The sequence below is a fragment of the Piliocolobus tephrosceles genome, chromosome 15 (genome assembly GCF_002776525.5).
Source record: "Piliocolobus tephrosceles isolate RC106 chromosome 15, ASM277652v3, whole genome shotgun sequence".
Classification (NCBI taxonomy): Eukaryota; Metazoa; Chordata; class Mammalia; order Primates; family Cercopithecidae; genus Piliocolobus; species Piliocolobus tephrosceles.
Window position 1 is genome coordinate 65,163,398 of NC_045448.1, and position 21,086 is coordinate 65,184,483.

Here is a 21,086-nt window from a genome sequence, read left to right on the forward strand (position 1 = left end):
GTTGCCTAATGGTCTTGCTATAATTTTTTTTTTTTTTTTTTTTTTTTAAGGATTCTTTACGTTGCTACAACCTGTACTGATTAATTTTGATTTTTTGGTTTTCAACTCTAGGAGTCTCTACCACCCGTCCAGTTTGACTGGAGTAGCAGTGGCCTTACTAACCCTTTAGATGGTACGTCTCTCCGTAGAGCCTCTAGCACCAGAGCTAGAGTTAAGAAAGCTACAAAGTTCAGACAAACTTCTCTCTGCTGATTTCCTTTTTTGTTTGAACATAACTTATTCTTATCTTTGGAAATTCAGGCTTTCTTTCTGAATAGTAATTGCTCAAGAAACCAGCCGTTACTATTATCAACAGCATTAATGTCCAAATATAGGTAATAGTAGTTAGGTAAAATTTTAGTTTCTTTATCTTAAGTCAAAAGTAAGCTTCTTTATTTTTTACAAATATCTAGGTAGTTTAAAAATTTTTAGCTAGGACCAATTTACCTTGAATTTTTTTCTGTAAGTTTTAATTTATGGAATTTTCTTGGATGCAAAGTCTTGTGGCTAGAGGCTGCTTCAAAGCACAAAGCACAATTATTTAACCAAAAACAATGTGCATAGATCCATGTTTATTGACTTAAAGTAGCTTTTAGATTTAATATTTTATAGAGCACCTATATGCAAATAGAAAATAAATTTCACGATCCTTTTCTAAAGCGTGTCTCCAAATGTTAGTAGGCAGTTCTAAAAATAATTGGTTGCACTTATGGCTTTAAAAGAAAATCCTCAAAAAGGAATAACTTATTCCAGTAATGTAATGTGGGCTCTTTAAAATAAGTAACACACCAATGCTAGTTTCTAGTGTTGACACCACAAGTTTTAAGTGGATCCCAAGATGTAATTGGTCTTACTCCTTGTGCTTAAGTTGTTCGAGCCATTGTCTAAAACACGTGTCATTGTCTCAACGGCGATTATTTTGCCATTGTAAAAAGACACTATCAGCTTGGCCTTATAGTGGGGTCCTAGGATATGTGGAAAGCATCCAATTGAATTAATATAGTGCTGAAGGAAAGCCTGGATGCACTTTTTGCTGTTGTCTGGTGTCTTCAGTCAAATCATCATGCTTTTTATTAACAAACAACTTCTTTAAAAATGTGTACTATTTCTGATTACTGTTTCAGAGTTAAAGGGGAACAGTACAGCTTGAGGTTGCACATCAGGGTAGGGTAGTTATGACATTCTTTATTATGTTATTTTATTTTAAACTAAACATATTGGTGCGTGTCCTGAAACTGACAACTTTGTCACTTTTTAAAAAGCTTTAATTAGAAACCAGCATTACTAACATGAAAGATTGATTTGGGCATGTACAGCGATTTTTAATGTTGGGTTGAGATTAAAGTATTGTTTCCCTTTAACGGGTACGCTTTCCTTTTGGTCCTTCTGGTATGGCTTCCAGTTTTGATTGAAGGAACTGAACTCCTAAAACCTTACTAAGTGTTACATTCTTTACATTGTACATGAGAAAATGTACATTGAATTAAATTGTTACTTTAGAAATGTCCTTAGTAATGAAAAACTAATACTGTACACATTGTTTTAATGTTGATTTTTAAAATGTGTAATGATTACTAATTATAACCTGCATGTTCAAGTGTGTGTCTTACCCCTTTTTACACATAACCCCTCCTCCCTTGGCTTACCTTCTGTGTGGCTGCCTACCAACACGGTCACTGAATTTCAAGCTAGTGGAGGTTCCACTCTTCTGAACCTTGATTTCTTTGGGCCCGTGGATGACAGTAGCTCTAGCAGCAGCACCACAATCCCAGGTCAGCAGAGTGTTAAAACCACAATTCCAGTTTATTTACTAAAAGCATGACCACATCACTTGACTTTCCTATAAACAAGGAAACAAGTAGATTGTATTCTCTATGTCTTTTTAATACTTTCCTTTCGTCTGTTATTTTCTAGTATCTGATTACAAAAAAAAAAAAATGACTTATGTGAAATGTATTTCAAGGAAAACTTTCTCAGAGTGTAATATTCAAAGCTGAAAGTAGTTTCTAGGAATAAAACATCCCTAATGTCCTTAGAGAGTTAAAGGCAGGGTTGTTGGGTTTTTTTCCCTCTAAGTGGAAAATGTGATATTTTATATGCTTATTTTTAAAAGCATATTCTATAAAGCCATTTGGAAAAAAAACAAGTTTAGAGATAGAATATTTTAGTATACAAAGATGACTTTACATTGTAGTGCCTGTAATATAACCTTTACGAAGTCCAGCATTCAATTAGTTGTTTATTAGTGCTGCTAAATATATAATTAGGTTCCAAAATGTTGGAGTCTAGCACTAAGTATATAGTCCCATATAGAACTATTTCTGTTTTTATGTAGCTCTTAAATAGAAAGTATACTGTTAGTTTTCCATGGGGAAAAAATGTCACAAAAGTTAATAGTAGAAAATAATTGCTATGAGATACTAAAAGCTAGAAATTAAAAATTACTGGAGTGCCTGTTAATGTTCAGCCCTGCAAAAGTCGGGTTCATTGACCAAAGGACTAATGTACTTTGTCATTTTCTAACTGAATAAAAGATTAAAATTATAATGGCATTTTTATGTTTACATTTTATTCAGTATTATTTTAATAACTGTCGTCCCAACGTGTGATCTGGTAATCATGCCCATTGATCACCAGACAGCTGTTGGGGTGCCATATAGATGCCCATGCCCAGAATGCATAGTGAGAGTCCCTTTCTGTCCCCACTAGTGGCTAGTTTTACAACTAGCCTGGTTCCTGAAAATTCACTGGTTTTGTGCTAGTGTTACCACCCACTTCAACAGTTGAGCAGCCATGATGGGATATGGATGGGGGAGACTAATAGTCAGCTCAGAGTGAACCTGGGACCCAGGAAGCCCTTGAGATTTGTTTATGGAAATCTGATTCTGCTGCAGGGAAGTTCCAAGGTCATTTGGTATAGGGTGACTGGATTCCTCAAATCCAAGCCCCTAATTGTTCTTACTGTTTTCAAGATTTTGCAAGCATATGAAAAACCAATCTCTCTGGTTTTGACTTCAAAATGCTATTGTACTATTTACTTAAATTACTTCTAAATTTACATTTGATCTATGCAATGACCTGGGTAAGCAATTGTCTGACATTTTAGAATACTTTCTGGGGGGTGGGAGGGACAACCAAAAACATGTATATCCTTTTGTTACTATATTCCCAAGAATTAAGTGCCCATTTTAAATTTGCTGTCAGCTTTGTTTTGTCATAAACTGTATTATCATTTGAATGAGGTCACTGTTTTTCTTTTGGGTCCCTAAAAACCTGGTTTAAATTTAATTTTTGGTTACATTTCAAACTCATTTAAAAACCATTCATAGGAGCACAAATAACGTGGCTATATAAAGAAGTACAGAAATGACCTGATAATCAGGCTCAGTGTACACAGCTGCAAGAAGAGCAAGCGGTTTCAGAAGCTTAGAGCTGTAATGGAAGTGAAATCAGCATGGTCAAATGCAGTTCTCATTACTTTGGAGCCTTTTAAATATTTTTGTTCAATATTTTCATTAATATGCTCTAGCTGCTATATAAATTTGATTACTATATATTTGCTTTGGCTTCTTTTTATTGCTATTGGGTTTTGTTAAAACTCACCATCAAGCTACAGGTATCAACACCTTCCTTAGTATTCCATTTCACCACTTGCTTGCATTTTTTCTGACTTGTTTCTGGGAAAGTCATTTCGTCTTAGCTTGCGGTTAATTATTTTGTGTGTGAGACTTAGGAGGTTGGCATAGAACTTGGTTGGCTAGCTTTAGTAATGTAACTAAACTATGCCTTATTAAGGCTCTGTTAAAAAAAAAAAAAAAAAGACCTTCCATTAAAAAAATTATTCTCCAATTATTATAGTAAATAGTTGTCTTGTTTTTGAAAAATCTAACCATAGTTTTGGGGGGTTTTTTGGTGTGGTGGTTATTTGGGGGTGTGATTTTGTTGTCTTTTTTTTTTTAAATCTGCCACTTTACTGTTTGAGAGCCAAGTGGCCAGTATTTTATAAACCCAACTAAGTTTTTACTAGCACTTTCCTATTGCCAGTCAGAATGCAGTTATTTATTCTGCCCTATACACTAGACAGCAACTTTAATTTTGTGGTTGCTGGAATCTAGCCTTTAGAGAGAGGGAAGTACTTTGGGCTCATTTGGTCCCTTTAGAGACATGTACAATTTTTTACATTTTAATTGCAACCCATGTTCTTCTTACAGGAACACAAAGGAAAGTCCTTTTAAAGTATATTTTGAAACTGTACCTTAATGAAATATTGAGAACTTGGGAGAGTCAACATACATTTTCTATAGCCTTCCTCCCTCATTAGACTTCGTAACTGTGGAAGTCGCTTTTGCTTGTCTGATTTCTATAAACATCTGAGATCTGTTTACTTCTGTAAAGTTGGTTAATAGAAGTCAGTTTCTGATTTTTTAATTTGCTAAGTATCTTAAAAGGAAAAAACTTGTTACTCTAAATATATGCATTTATATATAACATATATAACTTTATCTGCTGATCTTACAGGGCATTTTTTTAAAAGAAATAATAAGTAAAAACTTTAGAAACTGTAAGACATTCTTCCTTAGAATTTTGCTTTGCTGTTACACCCTGCAACTCATGAACTTTTTTTCTCAAGTTATTTGCTGGTACCAGGAGAGTGTAGGATTAAAAACTTTTTTTTTTACTCTGAATATCTTTATTATCCAAAGTGTAACTTAAGTTTAAAATATTTAAACTGTTCTTTTCAATGTTATTGTTGTCATCATTGCTATAAATCTGTATTACAAGAGAAATATACAAAGTTATATGTATATTTTAATGAAGTCAGATGGGGGAGATTTTTTAAATCAATTTTTGCAATAAATCTAACCCTCTGAGCTTCCTTTTGAATTACTCTAACAAGATATTTGAACTAATGACTACCAGATTCAGATATGAGACTACAGAAATATAATTAACCCTGTAGATAATTTTCGTTTTGTCCAAAAGTGGTACTTTTACTCACCTTTTCTGAAAATCTTTTACCCTCCCCACCTCTAACCTGAAGAAAGAACTATGTGGTATATGTTTATGATTAGTCCTTGGTCAAGATATATTTAAACGAACCAGATCATTTACCATGTTTGAGACTTTATAATAGCTTCTAAATCTTTTTCAGTGGAAGAAAATAGAGAAAAAATAAGGAGGTGAGGAAACAGGAAAATTTTTAAAATGAGATTAGTTAATTGAAAAATGGGATGTCGTATCATGGGCATTCTTTTTATAAAACATTGATTATTTTATATCCCTTCCCGATCCAAATTGAGGGAGTTTTCTATAGCAGATAGAAATTTTAGAACTATTTGGGTAGCATCTGCTGCATAAATGCTAGCTTGAGGATATATTCATTCCAAAATGGAATTTGAAAAGTATTTTCCTGTTTTATAAAAACTCCAAAAAGTAGAGTTCATAATTTTAAAAATAAATGCAGTATTGCAGTGTTCTGAAGATAGTTCTGTTTGTAAAAGACTCAGATGTTTACAGAATATTGCCTTTTGCATCTTGGATTGTGGCTAACTGGGTAACCCATTGCAGCCTACCATCACTGACTATCATTTTATACTATAAGGTGTGGATCCGGAGTTGTATGAGTTAACAACTTCTAAGCTGGAAATCTCCACCTCAAGCCTCAAAGTGACTGATGCATTTGCGAGACTCATGTCTACAGTAGAGAAGACAAGCACATCTACCAGGTAAACAGTTAGTGTCAATTGTACCCACAGTTTGAATTCTGAAACAAAATGGCCCAAAGGAAAAAGCACGTTAAGTTGGCAGCATTTCAATATATTGTATTACAACTTGCTTTATAAAAGTCAGTCGATGCCCAAGTCCAGAAAATATTATCAAATTATATTTAATTATGAACTTAATAGAACAGGATTATTTCATAAGAGATTGGCCAAGGCTGACAGATGTGGTTTTCTTCCCCCCTCCCGCCTCCTCTTTGTAGAGACTAATTCTGAGTAAGTATTGTGATCATAAGGCCATTATAGAAACACTCTCCCTTTCTCTTCACAATTGCTGAGAAGATCATCTTTGAGAACCCAGTTTTATAATCCTGGAGTCACCTAGGCTGATCTTTTTACTTGCAGGCTAAGATGGTTCTTGGAATTTTCATTGACGTGCACCTCTGATTTGGGAGGTAAAGCCTTACTTTACCAAGCTTTCTAGAAGCCCCTTCAGAGGCATGTCCTATAGAAAAGTAATTACCATCTCCCTATGTTGGAACTAAAGGCACGGAATGTCACTCGGCCCATGGGTTTGGGATTCAGAAAATCTTTAGTTTCATATGATTAGGCTGGTACAATCCATTGCTTTGAATTACTGTTAACCATGAGACTGAGCCAGTTTCTAACAGGAAGATGTCATTCTGAACCAGGAAATCACTAGTGCAAAAGCAAATACTGGTTGATTGGCATGCCGACTCTGCTGTCTCAATCCGTGATTCATCAGCATTTTAAAGTGAAACTATTTACCCATTGGTTGCCCACTTTGAAAGAAGTCTTATAGCTCTTTCTCCTGAATAAATATATACCAATCACATGTTAAATTCAGATTTATATTTTAAATAGATTCTTCTATAGAAAAACATCCATTTAAAAATTTTTATTGTGAGTAATAAATGTTCATCACTCTTAACTTTAGCTTGAATTATCGCATTGTCATTTAAAACTTTGTATGCTTTTTTTTTTTTTTTTTTTTTTGAGACGGTGTCTCGCTCTGTCGCCCAGGCTGGAGTGCAGTGGCCGGATCTCAGCTCACTGCAAGCTCCACCTCCCGGGTTTACGCCATTCTCCTGCCTCAGCCTCCCGAGTAGCTGCGACTACAGGCGCCCGCCACTTCGCCTGGCTAGCTTTTTGTATTTTTTTAGTAGAGACGGGGTTTCACCGTGTTAGCCAGGATGGTCTCGATCTCCTGACCTCGTGATCCGCCCGTCTCGGCCTCCCAAAGTGCTGGGATTACAGGCTTGAGCCACCGCGCCCGGCCAAAACTTTGTATGCTTTTATTCCCCCAGATTTTTCTTGTTACCAATACATATAATTATGAAATACATTATTATACATTTCATAATTGTAGACTACCTTTAACTTTTCCCTAGAATGGCTTTGTAGCGTGTAAATCCTTGTTTGTCTGCCAGTTCTCTCCATTGTTCTCATTGCCCCATCTCTTTACAGTATGCCACCTGGCACTGCCAAAGCCTCCTCTTCAGTGAACCTACTTGTAAATGTGGCTATGTGGATTTTTTTTTTCTAAGTTTTTCTCTTTCCAAATAAATCACTTCTTCAAATTGAAACTCCTCTCATAGAAAAAAATGGATGAGAAATTTGTATGTGTTAACTAAAAGCCAACGCACATTTGACTTAAAAACAAAAAAGGATGATTTTATTGTTTTGGTTTCCGCCTGCTATTTTTAGGACAACCCCTTCTAGGACAGTTCTACTCTTTCCTCACTTTGTTTCCCCTGCAGCCTCACTGACCAAAGAACTATAGTTTTGAACATCGCAATGATGAGAATTCAATTTGTGCCATTAGGAGGAGCTCTAAACCACATTAGGCTCTCCTGATTCTTTAACTCATCTTTGAAACATGCTGAATCTAGAGAACTCTTCCAAGCCCTATCACTTTAAGAAGCTATTTTTTCTCTTATTCTATACTAATAGGGAATGAACTTATCATGTATCCTGGAGTTAATGTCTGCTAATTCTGTATTGAGTTACTCGCTAGGACCTGTCCAGCATCATATTTAACACAAAAATTGGAGAGAACAAGTTGCCAACTTTGTATTTTCTGTTTTGAGAAATGTCATTTGAAAATGGTAAATACAAATGCCCACAAGTATTAAAATACTGTAAAATGTCCCAACGAGTGATTCTCAATTGTATAGAGCAGAGACAGGCTTGTGGCATAATTTCAGAAAGCATTTTTAGTATCTTATTTTTAGGTTTTCTTTCATTTTTCTCTTGAATAAAGTGAACCGCAAAAAAGCTCAGCAAAATCTTTTTGGCTATTGACAAGAAGCAGAAGATAAAGTGAAAAGGCATTGTGATAGACTGTAGGGTAAGGAGGAGTTAAAACAGTGGTCAAGGTAGAGGAGAATGGACATGGACCAAACAATAACCAGTATTCTTTACTAAGTGCCTTTGAATGTGTCAGGGAATTTATATGGGCTCTTCTCTTTTGGAACACAAGTTGTGAAAGTGACTTCTCACTTTGAGCTTTTTAAAGAAATCCATGTTCTTAGTTTTAAAATAGTTCCATCTTCTTGCCTACCTTTCCTAATATGGAGGAAAATTACTTCCTATTATAAATCACTACTAACTAGTGACAGCTAGTTAGTAGCCATAGACCTGTAACTGAAATTTGTGCAGGTCAAAGAAATAGTGCCAAAAATAATAGATCTTTTATTCTTTTTAGGCCTTTTTATTGAGATAAAAATTTGTAATTAACTCAAGTGTTCAGTTCACTGGTTTTTAGTATATTCACAAAGTTGTGCAACCATCATCACTATCTAATTTCAAAACATTTTTATCACCCCAAAAAGAAACCCTGTACCCATTAGCAGTCACTCCTTATCCCTCTCGTTCCCCAGGCCCTGGCAACTACTAATCTGCTTTCTGTCTCTGTGGATTTGTCTTCTCTGGTTATTTCACAAGGATGGAATTCTACAGTCTGCAGCCTTTTGTGTCTGGGTTTTGCTTAGCATTCTGTTCTCAAGTTCATTCATGTTGTAGTATGTATCCATATTTGTAGCGTGTATCCGTATTTGGCTGCATAATATTTCATTGAACATAGCACATTTTGCTTATCCGTTAATCAGTTGATAATTGGGTTGTTTTCACTTTTTGACGATTATGAATAATGCTGCTATGAACATTTGTGTATAAGTTTTTGTGTGGACAAATGTTTCCCATTCTCTTAGGAGTGGAATTGCTGGGTCATATGGGAACTCTTAACTTTTTGGGGAAACTGCCAAACTTTTCCAAAGTGATGGCACCATTTTACGTTCCCACCAATAACATACATTCCAACTTCTCCACATTCTTACAACACTTGTTACTGTCTTTTTGGTTATAGCCCATCCATTTGAAGTGGTATCTCATTGACATTTTGGTTTGCATTTCCCTGATAGCTAATGATATTGAGCATCTTTTCATGTGTTTATCGACTATTTGTATATCTTCTGTGGAGAAATATCTATTCAGATCCTTTGCCCTTTTTGGTTTTGTTTTGTTTTAGTAGAGACAAGGTCTCAGTATGTTGCCCCAGTCTGGTCTTGAACTCTTGAGCTCAAGCAATCTCCCTCCCTCCTCAGCCTCCCAAAGTATTGGGATTACAGGCATGAGCCACTTTGCCCTGCCATTTGCCTATATTTTAATTGGATAATTTGTCTTTTATTGTTAGGTTGTAAGATTTTTAAGTATATTCTGGATACTAAGCCTTTATCAGAGAAATGATTTGAAAATATCTTCTCCAATTCTGCAGGTTGTCTTTTCATTATCTTGATAGTATTCTTTGACACACAAAAGCTTTTAATTTTGATAAGATCTGATTTTTCTTGTGATTTAGGTATCATATGTAAGAAATCATTGCCCAATTCATGATCACAAAGATTTATACCTAGATTTTCTCCTAAGAGTTTTATAGTTTCAACTCTTACATTTAGGTCTTTAATCCATTTTGGATTAATTTCTGTATCTGGTTTATGACGTAGGAGTCCACATTCATTCTTTTGCAGGTGGATATCCAGCTGTCTGAACACTGTTGAAAAATTTCCACCACTGAAAGGTCTTGGCACATTTGTCAAAAACAAGAATTAAAAAACAATTGATCATGTTTTTTCCTGGACTCTCGATTATAATCTATTGACAAAAAGGATAAATCTTCACTAGAGAGAATATAGATCAAAATTAGGTCACTACCTTTGAGAAATGATCATAACTTTTTATTTTCAAATTCTCACTTTACTTCTTTCCATATTCTAAGAAGACTAGCTCACAGCCATCCACAATGACCACAAATAAATACACAAACTAAAACTGTGTTTTTATTTTAAAATATAATTTCATATTGCCTCTGAAATAAAGTAATTGTTTAAAACCCTAGAATAATTACCAACTGTTTCTTAGGTAAAAACTTATTTTTTGCTCTCTGTTCCTACACCCAAACTGTACTCCACAAATAGGGAAGTCCATTTAGGTGCACTTTTATTCAGTATTGTTTTAAATAACCGTTTATCATTATAGAAGTAGTAAAGTATATTTTAGAAAGGAAATCCAGACCAAAAAAAATGAAAAATGAAAGTATCACATTCTTACCATTCAGGATCACTAAGACTCCTTAGTGTATATTCTTACAGATCTTTTTCTGTGCAAATATATATATGGGAGGGGGGGTTCCACCAAAAATGAGATTTTATAGTCCATAGTGAATTGAATCTAGTCTTAGTGGTCTCCCTCTGTCAATTTCAGTGAGTTTTCATTTCATATTCAGATTTCTCCAGCTATCCTTTCTCGGCTTTGTACAAACCAGTATTCAATTGAAGACTATTGTACCTGGCTGTTAGGGCTCTTAAGTCCCTTTTAACCTAGCATATCTCCTCATTCCTTCTGTTTTCTGTTTAATAACAGTAGCTTGCATAAAGATTAGTCTGGGTGTCCTGCAAAATGTCCTAAAAACTCTGGATTTGTCTGTTTCCTTCCTTAAAGTAATATTTACTGTGTTTTCTATCTCCCTATTTTCCTGTAAATTGGAAATTATATCTAAAGGCTTGCTGAATTCAGGGTAAATATTTTGGCTAGAATGCATCCTAGGTGTTATATCACATCAGAAGGTCCATACATCTAGTTGACTCCATTGTTAGTGGTGCTGAGATTGATGATTGGTGAGAAGCTGACCTTTTCCATTATACAGTCCCAGGTTTTCAATTGTCATGTATCTGGTTTTACTTTGGAATGATGCAGATATCCAGTTCGCCATCAAACATCCACATAATAGTTTTGCCACTATTTAACTGCAATTTAAAATGTAGATTTTCATCAGAAAAAAATGTTGGATTGCTGTTTCATTCTTCTAAGAAGCTAGTACTCCTGAATGCAGTATTTGGTTCATCTGCTATATGCCTGATGCTTTTTCCCTTTTGAAGAACTTTAGTCCTAAAAGTCGTTGGATTTTTTTATTCATTCTATAAAATTTTTTCAGTCTAGATTCAACATGGTAACAGAAAAGTCCTAGGAATAAAAAAGCCTGTAGCTATCCTTCCTTTCTTGCTTTACTGCCTGGCTTCCTGCACCCCATCCAAGGAAAAAGGAAACATTTAGGTCAAAGAAATAACTTGTGTCACATCTAAGAATACCAGCTGTCCTTTACCATAAAAGAGAAGGAGGCTTTTTATAATGAACAATTTGAAATGATCTTTGGTCTAAAGTTAATAATCTGTATAACTATTCCTTCAATATATTTAATATCGCGGAAAAAATAAAGTTTGAATTGCAATCATGTGCTCAATTTGAGGCTCATTTGCCATTTTCTGTGGCTCACCTGCTGAGTAGACCTGGGTCACCAGGGGTTTTCATGTCTGTGCTAGGCACCAAACTGCTTATTTCTCATATTGGGGCCCAGTGCAGCAAAATATACTTCATCTACAGGACCCACAGGATTTAGAGATTTCCCTCTCCCAGAGTTCCGTCCTGCCTGTGTACATGCATAACACCAGCAACCAGCCCCGAATGCTGCTGCTTTTGGACCTGCTGTTTGCATCCCAACAGGCTGAGACTAGGTCTTAGTGAGCTGAGAGCTTTCTCTCCTGGAATTCCCCACTGGGAATAAAGCCTGAGGTTAAAATGACTTAGTCTTGCCCTAGACATACTTTGTTTCATGCTGAGGTTGTTTTAGGGGGTGGAGGGACAGGGAGAAATCCAGTTAGGTGGAGTGTTACTAAGGCTTCAGCATTATATTTCTGCTTAGTAACATTTTAAAATTATGCCTGGGTAGATGCTTCTAGTGTAATGTAAAGGCTAAAAAGTACACGAGCTGTCCAAGTATGCACATGAGAATCTGTGTGTGCATGCCTAGCTTTAATGAACATAAATAGGCCACGTGTCACTCTTCATGAAGATTTGGCATTTGGCACAGAAAGCACACTACACAAAAGTATTACAAGATTCAGGAATTAGCAGAGGAAAAAATACTCAAGTCCCCTCAGATTGCTGTCTACCTTGAGAGTGGATTTTCTTCCATTTGACCTACGGCAAAGTCACATTAACACACTTGTCTTTTTTCATTTGTCAATAGGAAACCGAAAAGAGAAGAGCACCTGAGTGAAGAAGCTATCAAGGTGATCGCTGGCCTTCCTGACTTAACGTTCATGCATGCCAAGGTGTTGATGTTCCCAGCCACGTTAACACCTTCCACAAGCTCTCAAGAAAAAGCAGACTGATAACTGACGTGAACTGGACGGTTACTATTGCTTTTCCTTTTTCCCATCCCTTCCCTACCATCAAAAGTATACCTGCTCTAATTAAAAACAAAAAATTCAAGTTCAGCTGATTTGTTGGTAAGCCGCACTAGAAAGGTATACATAGTAATGTATATTTATTTACATACTGAAGTCCTAAATTTATATTAGAAAAATGTAAATAATCGGGGTAAACATTTTTGAAGATTTATTCTTTTTGTGTTGCTGGGGTGTATACATTTATGTCTTTGTGAAATACACTGGTGGTGTCCTTCTTACAAAACTTTTGAAATAAAAAAAAAAAAAACTCAAATCTTCACTGTCTGAAATCCCCTTCAGTCTTTTCAGATTGCATTGACTGTCCTCTTGATTTTTCATATTACATGTGGAATTACTTTTGCTATCATAAATAAGCTCCAAAGTCCCCCATGTAATTGGTTTTTAATTTTGTGTATGATGGGTTTCAGATCTGGCTTTTGTTAACATTTTGGGGCTTTTTTAATCTTTTCAATCTGGCGTATTGCTGTTTGGCCTTTTGCAAGGTACTTAATCAATTGCTCTTTTGTTATAGGGTATGGATCACTGTCAGAACTTGATTGGAGGGGTTTAAAGAGATTGTGTCTGTTTAAAATCAGTTTGATTCGGAGAAGGACCAAATTATATGAATGTCTTACAATGGAATTTACTTGTTACTGATTTTTTTGTTCTATTGTACCACTATTTTTTGAGGATTTTGCACAGTGTAAAATGACATAATCATAGATTGCTATGGTTTAGGCTGTATATACAGTGAAAACTACGGGTTTTAAATGTTTGGGGAAATTCCTATGGAAAAAAGAGAGACATGTAGAAGAACCTCTAACAAGGTTAATGTGCATGCCCAAGGTCTTTTGAAATTTCAGTGTGTAAATTTCCTTTTAGCTTACACAAAAATAAAATAATTTAAAAGAAATTTAGCCTGGTGTCTTTGTCCTTTGGGTATGTGAGGAAAAATGTAATGAGTTTGAATCAGAAGTTTTATTGAATATTAACGTATTTCAATCCAGAGAAAATCATTTGGTAGGGCTTCTACTTTGTTGAAGCCAGGAAGAATTAGAATCTGTCCTATAAGAATTGGATCGGTACTTTTAGTACCTGAGCTGTTTGTTTTTATATAGAACATGAGATCGGTAAAGAAATTCCCATGATTCATTATAACGTATCTTCATCAGAATATTGACAAGGTTAAATTGGGATTTGTAGGGACTTTTTTTCTTTCCAAGAATATATAAATGTGAAATGAAGGTAGACAGAAAAAGTATAAAAGGTAATTTTAGAATATTATTAGATATTGCTTCAGCAAAAAGTCACATGACATTGCATCAGGAACCGGCAGTCAGCTGACAGTCGGCCTCATCCACTCTGGGAACGTGCCAGTGGAACGCCTGCACCTCCGTCATTGACAGATTCCTGTGTTGCCAGGGGATTACACTGGCCATTGGAACACATGCCTGAGTGTAATGTAAGTACGGCCTGGAGTGACAAGATGCCTATCCAGTCCATATCCCACCATTTCCCCAACTATTTTTTTTTTTTAAAGTTTGGTCTTTTTCAGAGAAAGCTTTCCTTCAAAATAATCACAAGTTTTTAGTGTCCCACAAACCTTTTGGATGGAAAAAGATGACTCAGAAAATTCCTTAGCAGAATTTTTCATGTTTCAGTAATTGAAACATAAAGGGCTACTTCTATAGTACCTTACAACTAAATTATAATGGCAAGTTTCACCAACCTAAGTTCACAGCCCACATGTTAACTGGGTTACCATGAGAAAATTAATCAACTTCTCTGAGCCCGAATTATCCATAAAAATGGGAGTGATCTCCTGCCTCATGAGGTTGATGTACAAATAATGGCTGTATTTAATAAGACATTTGTCACATGAGTAAACGGTCAAAGAGTGACAGCCAGAGCATAGCATCAGGGAACTCTGTGAAAGCTCCTGGAGTCCCAGTAGGTTCAAGAAGCAGCCACAGGAGAAAGGGTCACTAAATAATAATAGAGTAACTTGGCATTTTAAAATTGTTAAATGGGCCTTCTTTATGAAAGTGGCTTAAGCCAGACTTTCCTTTTGTTGTTGTACTAGTCTTTGATGATTTCACAGCAGGTACATTAATATTGGATCATCATAGCTTAAAGTTAATGCTTCAGTACTGAAGACCAAAAAATGGTCAGCTTTGTGCCAGACCAGGTTTAAACTATACAACAGCAGTGGCTGTCAGGAAGAGCTTTGAGCACCTTCCTGGGATCTCAGCTAAGGGGCAGCCTGTCGCTTCCAAGCTTGTCTCGGTCATCAGCAGCTGCACATCTATCTTAAAGTCAACCAGGAAGATCCTGCAGAGTTGAGAGGGGAAGAAACTAAGGAGGAGCCCCAAAAGGCCAAATCCTACACTGGGGCTCAGCAGACAGTTTTGGGTCCTCTACATCTTAAAACCCAGCTCATTCATCCCGCAGCTTCATCCCATTGGATGCCCAAGTCCCGAGAGCCATACATAATTCCCCAGGTTAATCCAAGCCAGACTGGGAAGCACGGGAGAAAACTTTTGTTGAGTCACATCAGTACTATTTTTATGAGTCTTTTTTTTTTTTTTTTTTTTTTAATAGGCTTGTTCTTCCTTCTTCACGATTGGGTTCTTTATATAGAATCTGTCATCTTTTCATGCCTTCATGTTTTTTGAATCAATTAGGATTAGGCTTGACTGTGAGTAACAAAAACCCAAAATACTGCATTTCATGTAATAAGACTCATCCTTTTGTCACATTTTAACTTCTCTGAAATTGGAATGCGTCATACAATTGGATGGGTTGTCTTTAATTGGCTGTGGTTTTTTTCTTAGCGACGTATTAAGTAATGCGTGACAGAGTAGATGAAAATGTTAATGGTGGCTTAAACAGTGGAATTTTATTTCCCTCCAGTCTAGGGCTGGTAAGGGGCTTCCTATGATCACCTCCTGAAGTTCTTACCAGCTTGTTATTTCACCATTCTCAACACATGGTTTCTACCCTCTGGTCCAAGGTGACCATTAAGGTTATGGCCTTCATGCCTATATTCCAGCCATCAGGATAGAAAGAGTGAAGAGGGGACTTTCCTTCCCATTAAGGAGACTTTCCATAGGGCATACACAGTATTTCCAGTTTTAATCTGTTGGCCAGAACTTCACTGCAGGTTCCTATCTAGCTGCAACAGAGGCTGGGAAATACCTCTATTCTGGGTGGCCATCTAAAAGAAGGGGAGTCTAGTTTTAAGGAAGAAGAGAACAGATCATGTAGGGCAACCAGTAGTCTGAGCCACACCTATTTTTTATTTCTCAGCTCATATAAACATATTTCCTTGAGATAACGCATAGAGAAATGAATTCCGAGATCATTTTCTCAGGCTGCAATGCCCCAGGCTAGATTTATTGCCTTCCTCATGCTTTTCCAAAAGGGAAAAGATCTGTAGAGGGCAGTACAGGATTTCCTGCGACCGTGGGGGAACAAGTGCTAAGACAAGTCCCGGGTAGAAGTAGGGGCAGCCTGACAAGATGAAAGGAGCGCTGAATTGGAGTGGGAGTTGTGTGTTAAATACAGCCCTGCCACTAACCAGTTGTAAGATCTTGGATAAATCCCTTTTTTAAGCACCAGGTACTTCATAAAATGAGGGATTGGAGTCTATAGAATCAAAAACTAAGGTAGGACAAAACCTTAAAGAATAGAATTTTAGGGCAGGAAGATCAGCTGGTTCAGCGCTTTCCAAACTACTCCTAGGAACCCTGCAGCAGTGCCAGGAGGCCTTGGCACCTGTAGTCAGGGTGTGTCCAATAACAACACATGGGGCTTCTATATTTAGGGAGGGGAAAGGTGATTGCAGAAGATTTCATGTAATAGAAACGTTCCATTGCTACCAAAAGTTGAAAACCAAAGATGACTCAATACTCATAGCTAAAGAAATTGAAGCCTAAATAAGAAAACTGACTGGCACATCATTACATATCTATAACCAGGGACAGGACCTGAATCAAGTTTCCCTGACTCTTGGCTGTTTTGTTTATACTCTCCTGCATCCCCACACCCCCATCTGAATAGCTGGCTGGCCAGCTTTTGCCCGAACATTTGCAGGGACACTGCGTGGGCTCAGGACTTCACCAGGAAGTCTTCTTGCCCACCTCCGATGCACACGCACATACACAGGCTTGGTTGGCAGCACAGATCGTTAGGACCTTGAGTGGAAACCTGATTTCCCATAACCGGTTGTGCATTGGTTCAAGTTACCTTCTCTCAAGCCGCAGGGATGAACCTAGACTCTTTTCCATGAATATCTGAAGATCACTATGATGCTCCTCCTCCTACCAAACCTCCCGTGATGACATGTTTCCAGGCCTTTCTTACACACATTATTCTTTTCTGGACATTGTCCAGTTTGCCAAAGTTCCTCTTAAAATGTGCTCCCCTGACAGAGCTAGATGTCATCTCATCACTGGCATGGGGCTCGTTTTATTTCAGACACTATTTTTAATGTAGCCTAAAATTGCATTACTGTTTATGGCAACAATATTGCCTCTTTAGCTCACTGTGCGAGCAGCCTTTTCCCCCTAACTGCCATCAAAACAGATTTTTTCTCTCATCTCTCATCTCCTGGTGTCATTGAGTTTTTAGAGCCTAAAAGCAGGGTTTTATATTGATCCTTTTTCAGCTTTTTTTTTTGTCAGCTTTAGACCATTGTTTCAGCCTGTTCATCATCAAATCTTCATTGTACCATCAACACACACACTTGCCCTCCTTCCTCTGCTCTGTCATCCACAGACTGATAAACATCCTTCATAATCCAAATCACTGACACAAAATGTTGACCAGTAAGACATCCAGTGTGCCAGGAAGACCCTGGGTGCAGCTTCTCAACCCAGTGATGCCCACATTTTCTTCATCTTGCCCACCAGTCATAAGAACAGGTGAAGCCTTGCCAAATCCAATCACATTACACCTGTGGCATCTCATGGGCCATCCTGAGCATTTCTACAGATGCTCCCCAAAACCTCATGCAGCTTGAACATTTCTGTGACTGCCCGGCATGGTGGCACACACCTGTAGTCCTGGTTACTCAGAAGGCTGAGGCAGGAGGATCACTTGTGCCCAGGAGTTCGAGACCAGCCTGAGCAACATAGTGAGACTCCGTTTTCTTTTGTTTTGTTTTGTTTTTGTTTGTTTGAGACGGAGTCTCGCTCTGTTGCCCAGACTGGAGTGCAGTGGCGAGATCTTGGCTCACTGTAACCTCCACCTCCTGGGTTCAAGCGATTCTCCTGCCTCAGCCTCCAGAGTAGCTGGGATTACAGGCACGTGCCACCACCCCTGGCTAATTTTTGTATTTTTAGTAGAGACAGGGTTTCACCATGTTGGTCAGGCTGGTCTCGAACTCCTGACCTCATGATCTGCCGGCCTCAGCCCCCCCAAGTGCTGGGATTACAGGTGTGAGCCACCGCGCCCGGCTGAGACTTGTCTTTAAAAAAAAAAACAAAAACTGACTAGTTCTCCAAAAGCAGCATAAGGATAATAAAACAAGTAGAAGATAAAATGCCATCTAATCAGGATGGGAGATTAAATGATGATCCATATCATCACTGGCATATACAAAGCCCTCAATAAACAACTGTTTATCTTCATTAATCCAGATCAGTCTTCTGTCATTAATGATGCAGATAGGAGGAGGATATGGTTGTCTTAAAGTTGCCCTTAAGGGATCTGCTTTGTTTCAATTATCTGTCATTTCAGTTATCTTTTCAGCCTGGATCATCTGTGAGAATACTGCATATCACTTTACATAATGTTATTTTAAATTTACCTCTTTCAAAAACTGCTCCCTTCCTTCAGTTTTCAAAAAACCAGGATTTAGGGAACAAAATACTGGTCACTGCTGTTGTAAACTGTGACTTCAAACCCTTTTGCTTGCTCGCTCCCAGCTCTCCTTTTGACCAGAGCTCATGTTCCTCTCCCGCCTCACCATCCCTCCCCTGAAGGTCAGGGACGAGGGTCACAAAGACCAAAAGGGTCAAGGAGGGAAAATGAGATCTTTTGTGATCTGTACTCTGTCTACCTTAGAAGAGGGGCTGCTGTCATCTCCTACCCAGTGTTTCCTCTACAGAATCCTTGATCAAAACAGCTAATGATGATCTCAATGGAGATCCTCGTCTTTGCCTCTCTCCCTGAGCTGTGCCTCTTTTTTTTTTTTTTTTTTTTTTTTTTTTTTGAGACAGCCTCTCACTCTGTTGCCCAGGCTGAAGTTCAGTGGCACAATCTCAGCTCACTGTGACCTCTGCCTCCCAGGTTCAAGGATTCTCCTGCCTCAGCCCCCCAAGTAGCTGGGACTACAGCTGCATGCTACCAAGCCCAGCTAATTTTTGCACTTTTGGTAGAGATGGGGTTTCACCATGTTGGCCAGGCTGATATCGAACTCCTGGCCTCAAGTGATGTGCCCACCTTGGCCTCCCAAAGTGCTGGGATTACAGGTGTGAGCCACTGTGCCCAGCCCTGCACCACTATTCTGTCGGCCCTATGGCTGTCCCCACCTAGATGTCCCCAAGACACTCCTGCAATTAAACATGTGCACCACAAAAGCAAGTGCTCACAGCCTTCCAACCCTCCACCCAACCCCACCATGCCCCTGGCCTTAAGATGGCCCTTGCTCCATTTGTCACACTTCAGGTTCACTCTCAGCCTGCTCTCCTTCCTCACTCCTAATCCTATTAACCTGGAGTCCTGTCAATGACACCTCCTAAGTATCCATTGCCTCTCTCTTCAAGACTTCATCATCCTTACATGATTATTGTAACAGCCTCACATTGACCTTCCTCTGCCTGTCCCACCTCCAATTTAACCTTCCACTATGCCGGTGGAAAGCTCTCTTCCTGTTGAACATCCTTCATGGCACCCTCTTGCCCTCTGGACAAAGTCAGCTCCTTGGCAGGTTCCACAGCACTGGGATAGTCCTGTCTGCATGGAGGCTCCCACCTGGCCTGCCAGCTCCTTGCTAGTTACCAAATGCCCACTGAGGGCTGGCCCATGCTTGTCTCTTAGGAAAACCCTTTCTCCCCAGCCAGCCAGCCCCATTTCCTCAGGGAGCCTTTCTGGGCCACCCCGACAGACAGAGCTGGCTCTCTAGCCTCTGCGATTGCTTGGCAAATCTCTCTGAGCATGTAATGCTCATCATAAAACTGCTTTACATTTATTAAGAGCTCTGCTGAGTGCCAGGTACTGGGCCTCACATTCTCTCTCTTAATCCTCACAGTAACCCTAAAAGGTACCTGAACTCTTCTACTGATAAGGAAACCAAGACAGGACATGATGTATCTTCCCCCAAGGTCATAGAGCCAGGAAGCAGAAAAGTCTTGAGCCCAGATCTGAAGGATCAGAGCCTGAACACACCCACAGAGCATCAGCCTCAGTGGGGTGATGGCTGTTATGTCACCTCTCACCTTGCTTCCTGATGACTGATTTGCTTGTCTCTCTCCCTCAGGCCATGAACTCCTTGAGAGCAGGGACTGGATCTGGCTCATGTTCGTCCCCTGTCCTCTGGCACAGTGCCTGGCGCATGGGCAGACTTTCATTTTGTTTGCTTCCTAAACCAGTTTATGCAGGAGCCCCTCAGGGGAATGTACGGGGACCCTTCCTGAATCTGTGCTTTGCCTCTGCCTGCAAACATTGTGACCCTCACCTCAAGTCCTGTCCGAATTTTCCCCCAAAATATCATATTCTATCAATCACTAACTCAGCTCTCCAAGCTCTGACGCAATCCTCCAAACCCTTCGGGTTTCCATTCTATCAAAAGCTATTTGTTTCTGTTGGCTTTTGTCTCAATCCCTACCTTGTGTAACCAGCAGGTAAGAACTGGATATGGGGTGATCCTACTCCCAGGGTACAGCTCTACAGCCCACAGCACCAGGAAGCCCCTAGTTGAAAAGTATGTATGCAGCACTGTAGGAGAGACCCCTGAGTGGATGACTGGAGGAAATCAGTAAAGATCCTCTCAGTTGCTGAGTGTGACACCACAGGAACACCTGAGGGCATGCTCCCTAAGGAAACCTGCCCCATCCACTGTCAGCCTCACCATACTCGACCCCCCACCTTTTTTTTCTGTTATCCAAAGCAAGACTTCCAAGTTTGGGCTGGAGGTGGTGCAGGCAGGGTAGGTGGAGTTGCTCCTGACTTTGTAGCTCTGGGACCAGGCTTCCCAACATGGCTCAAGGACCCCCAAACCCAGCAGGATTACTGCCAAAGCAAGCCACACTGGGGGATCTCCTTCTGTTATAAATTCAAGTCACATAGCCCGGGCATGGTGGCTCATACCTGTAATCCCAGCGCTTTGAGAGGCTGATGCAGGAAGATGGCTGAAGGCCAGGAGTTCAAGACCAGCCTGGGCAATATAGTGAGACCCTGTCTCTACAAAAATAATTTTTTTTAGACGGAGTCTTGCTCTGTTGCCCAGGCTAGAGTGCAGTGGTGCGATCTTGGCTTACTGCAACATCCACCTCCCAGGTTCAAGCGACTCTCCTGC

The 21,086-nt window shown here is 38.9% G+C and overlaps 1 protein-coding gene across 3 annotated transcripts in view; it reads left to right on the plus strand.

Moving 5' to 3' along the window:
* The window catches only part of AFTPH (aftiphilin), a 69,310-nt gene extending 55,832 nt beyond the window's left edge, over nt 1–13,478 (plus strand). The window contains exons 7-10 of one of the 3 annotated variants that reach the window (XM_023223927.1): nt 112–172; nt 1,728–1,811; nt 5,642–5,765; nt 12,364–13,478. In XM_023223927.1, the coding sequence (XP_023079695.1) occupies nt 112–172; nt 1,728–1,811; nt 5,642–5,765; nt 12,364–12,508 (414 nt within the window). In that variant the 3' untranslated portion in view covers nt 12,509–13,478. The remainder of the gene's footprint in view (nt 1–111; nt 173–1,727; nt 1,812–5,641; nt 5,766–12,363) is intronic. The other 2 variants (XM_023223928.1, XR_002734053.3) reach the window with 2 other exon arrangements.
* Nucleotides 13,479–21,086: the final 7,608 nt, after the last annotated feature.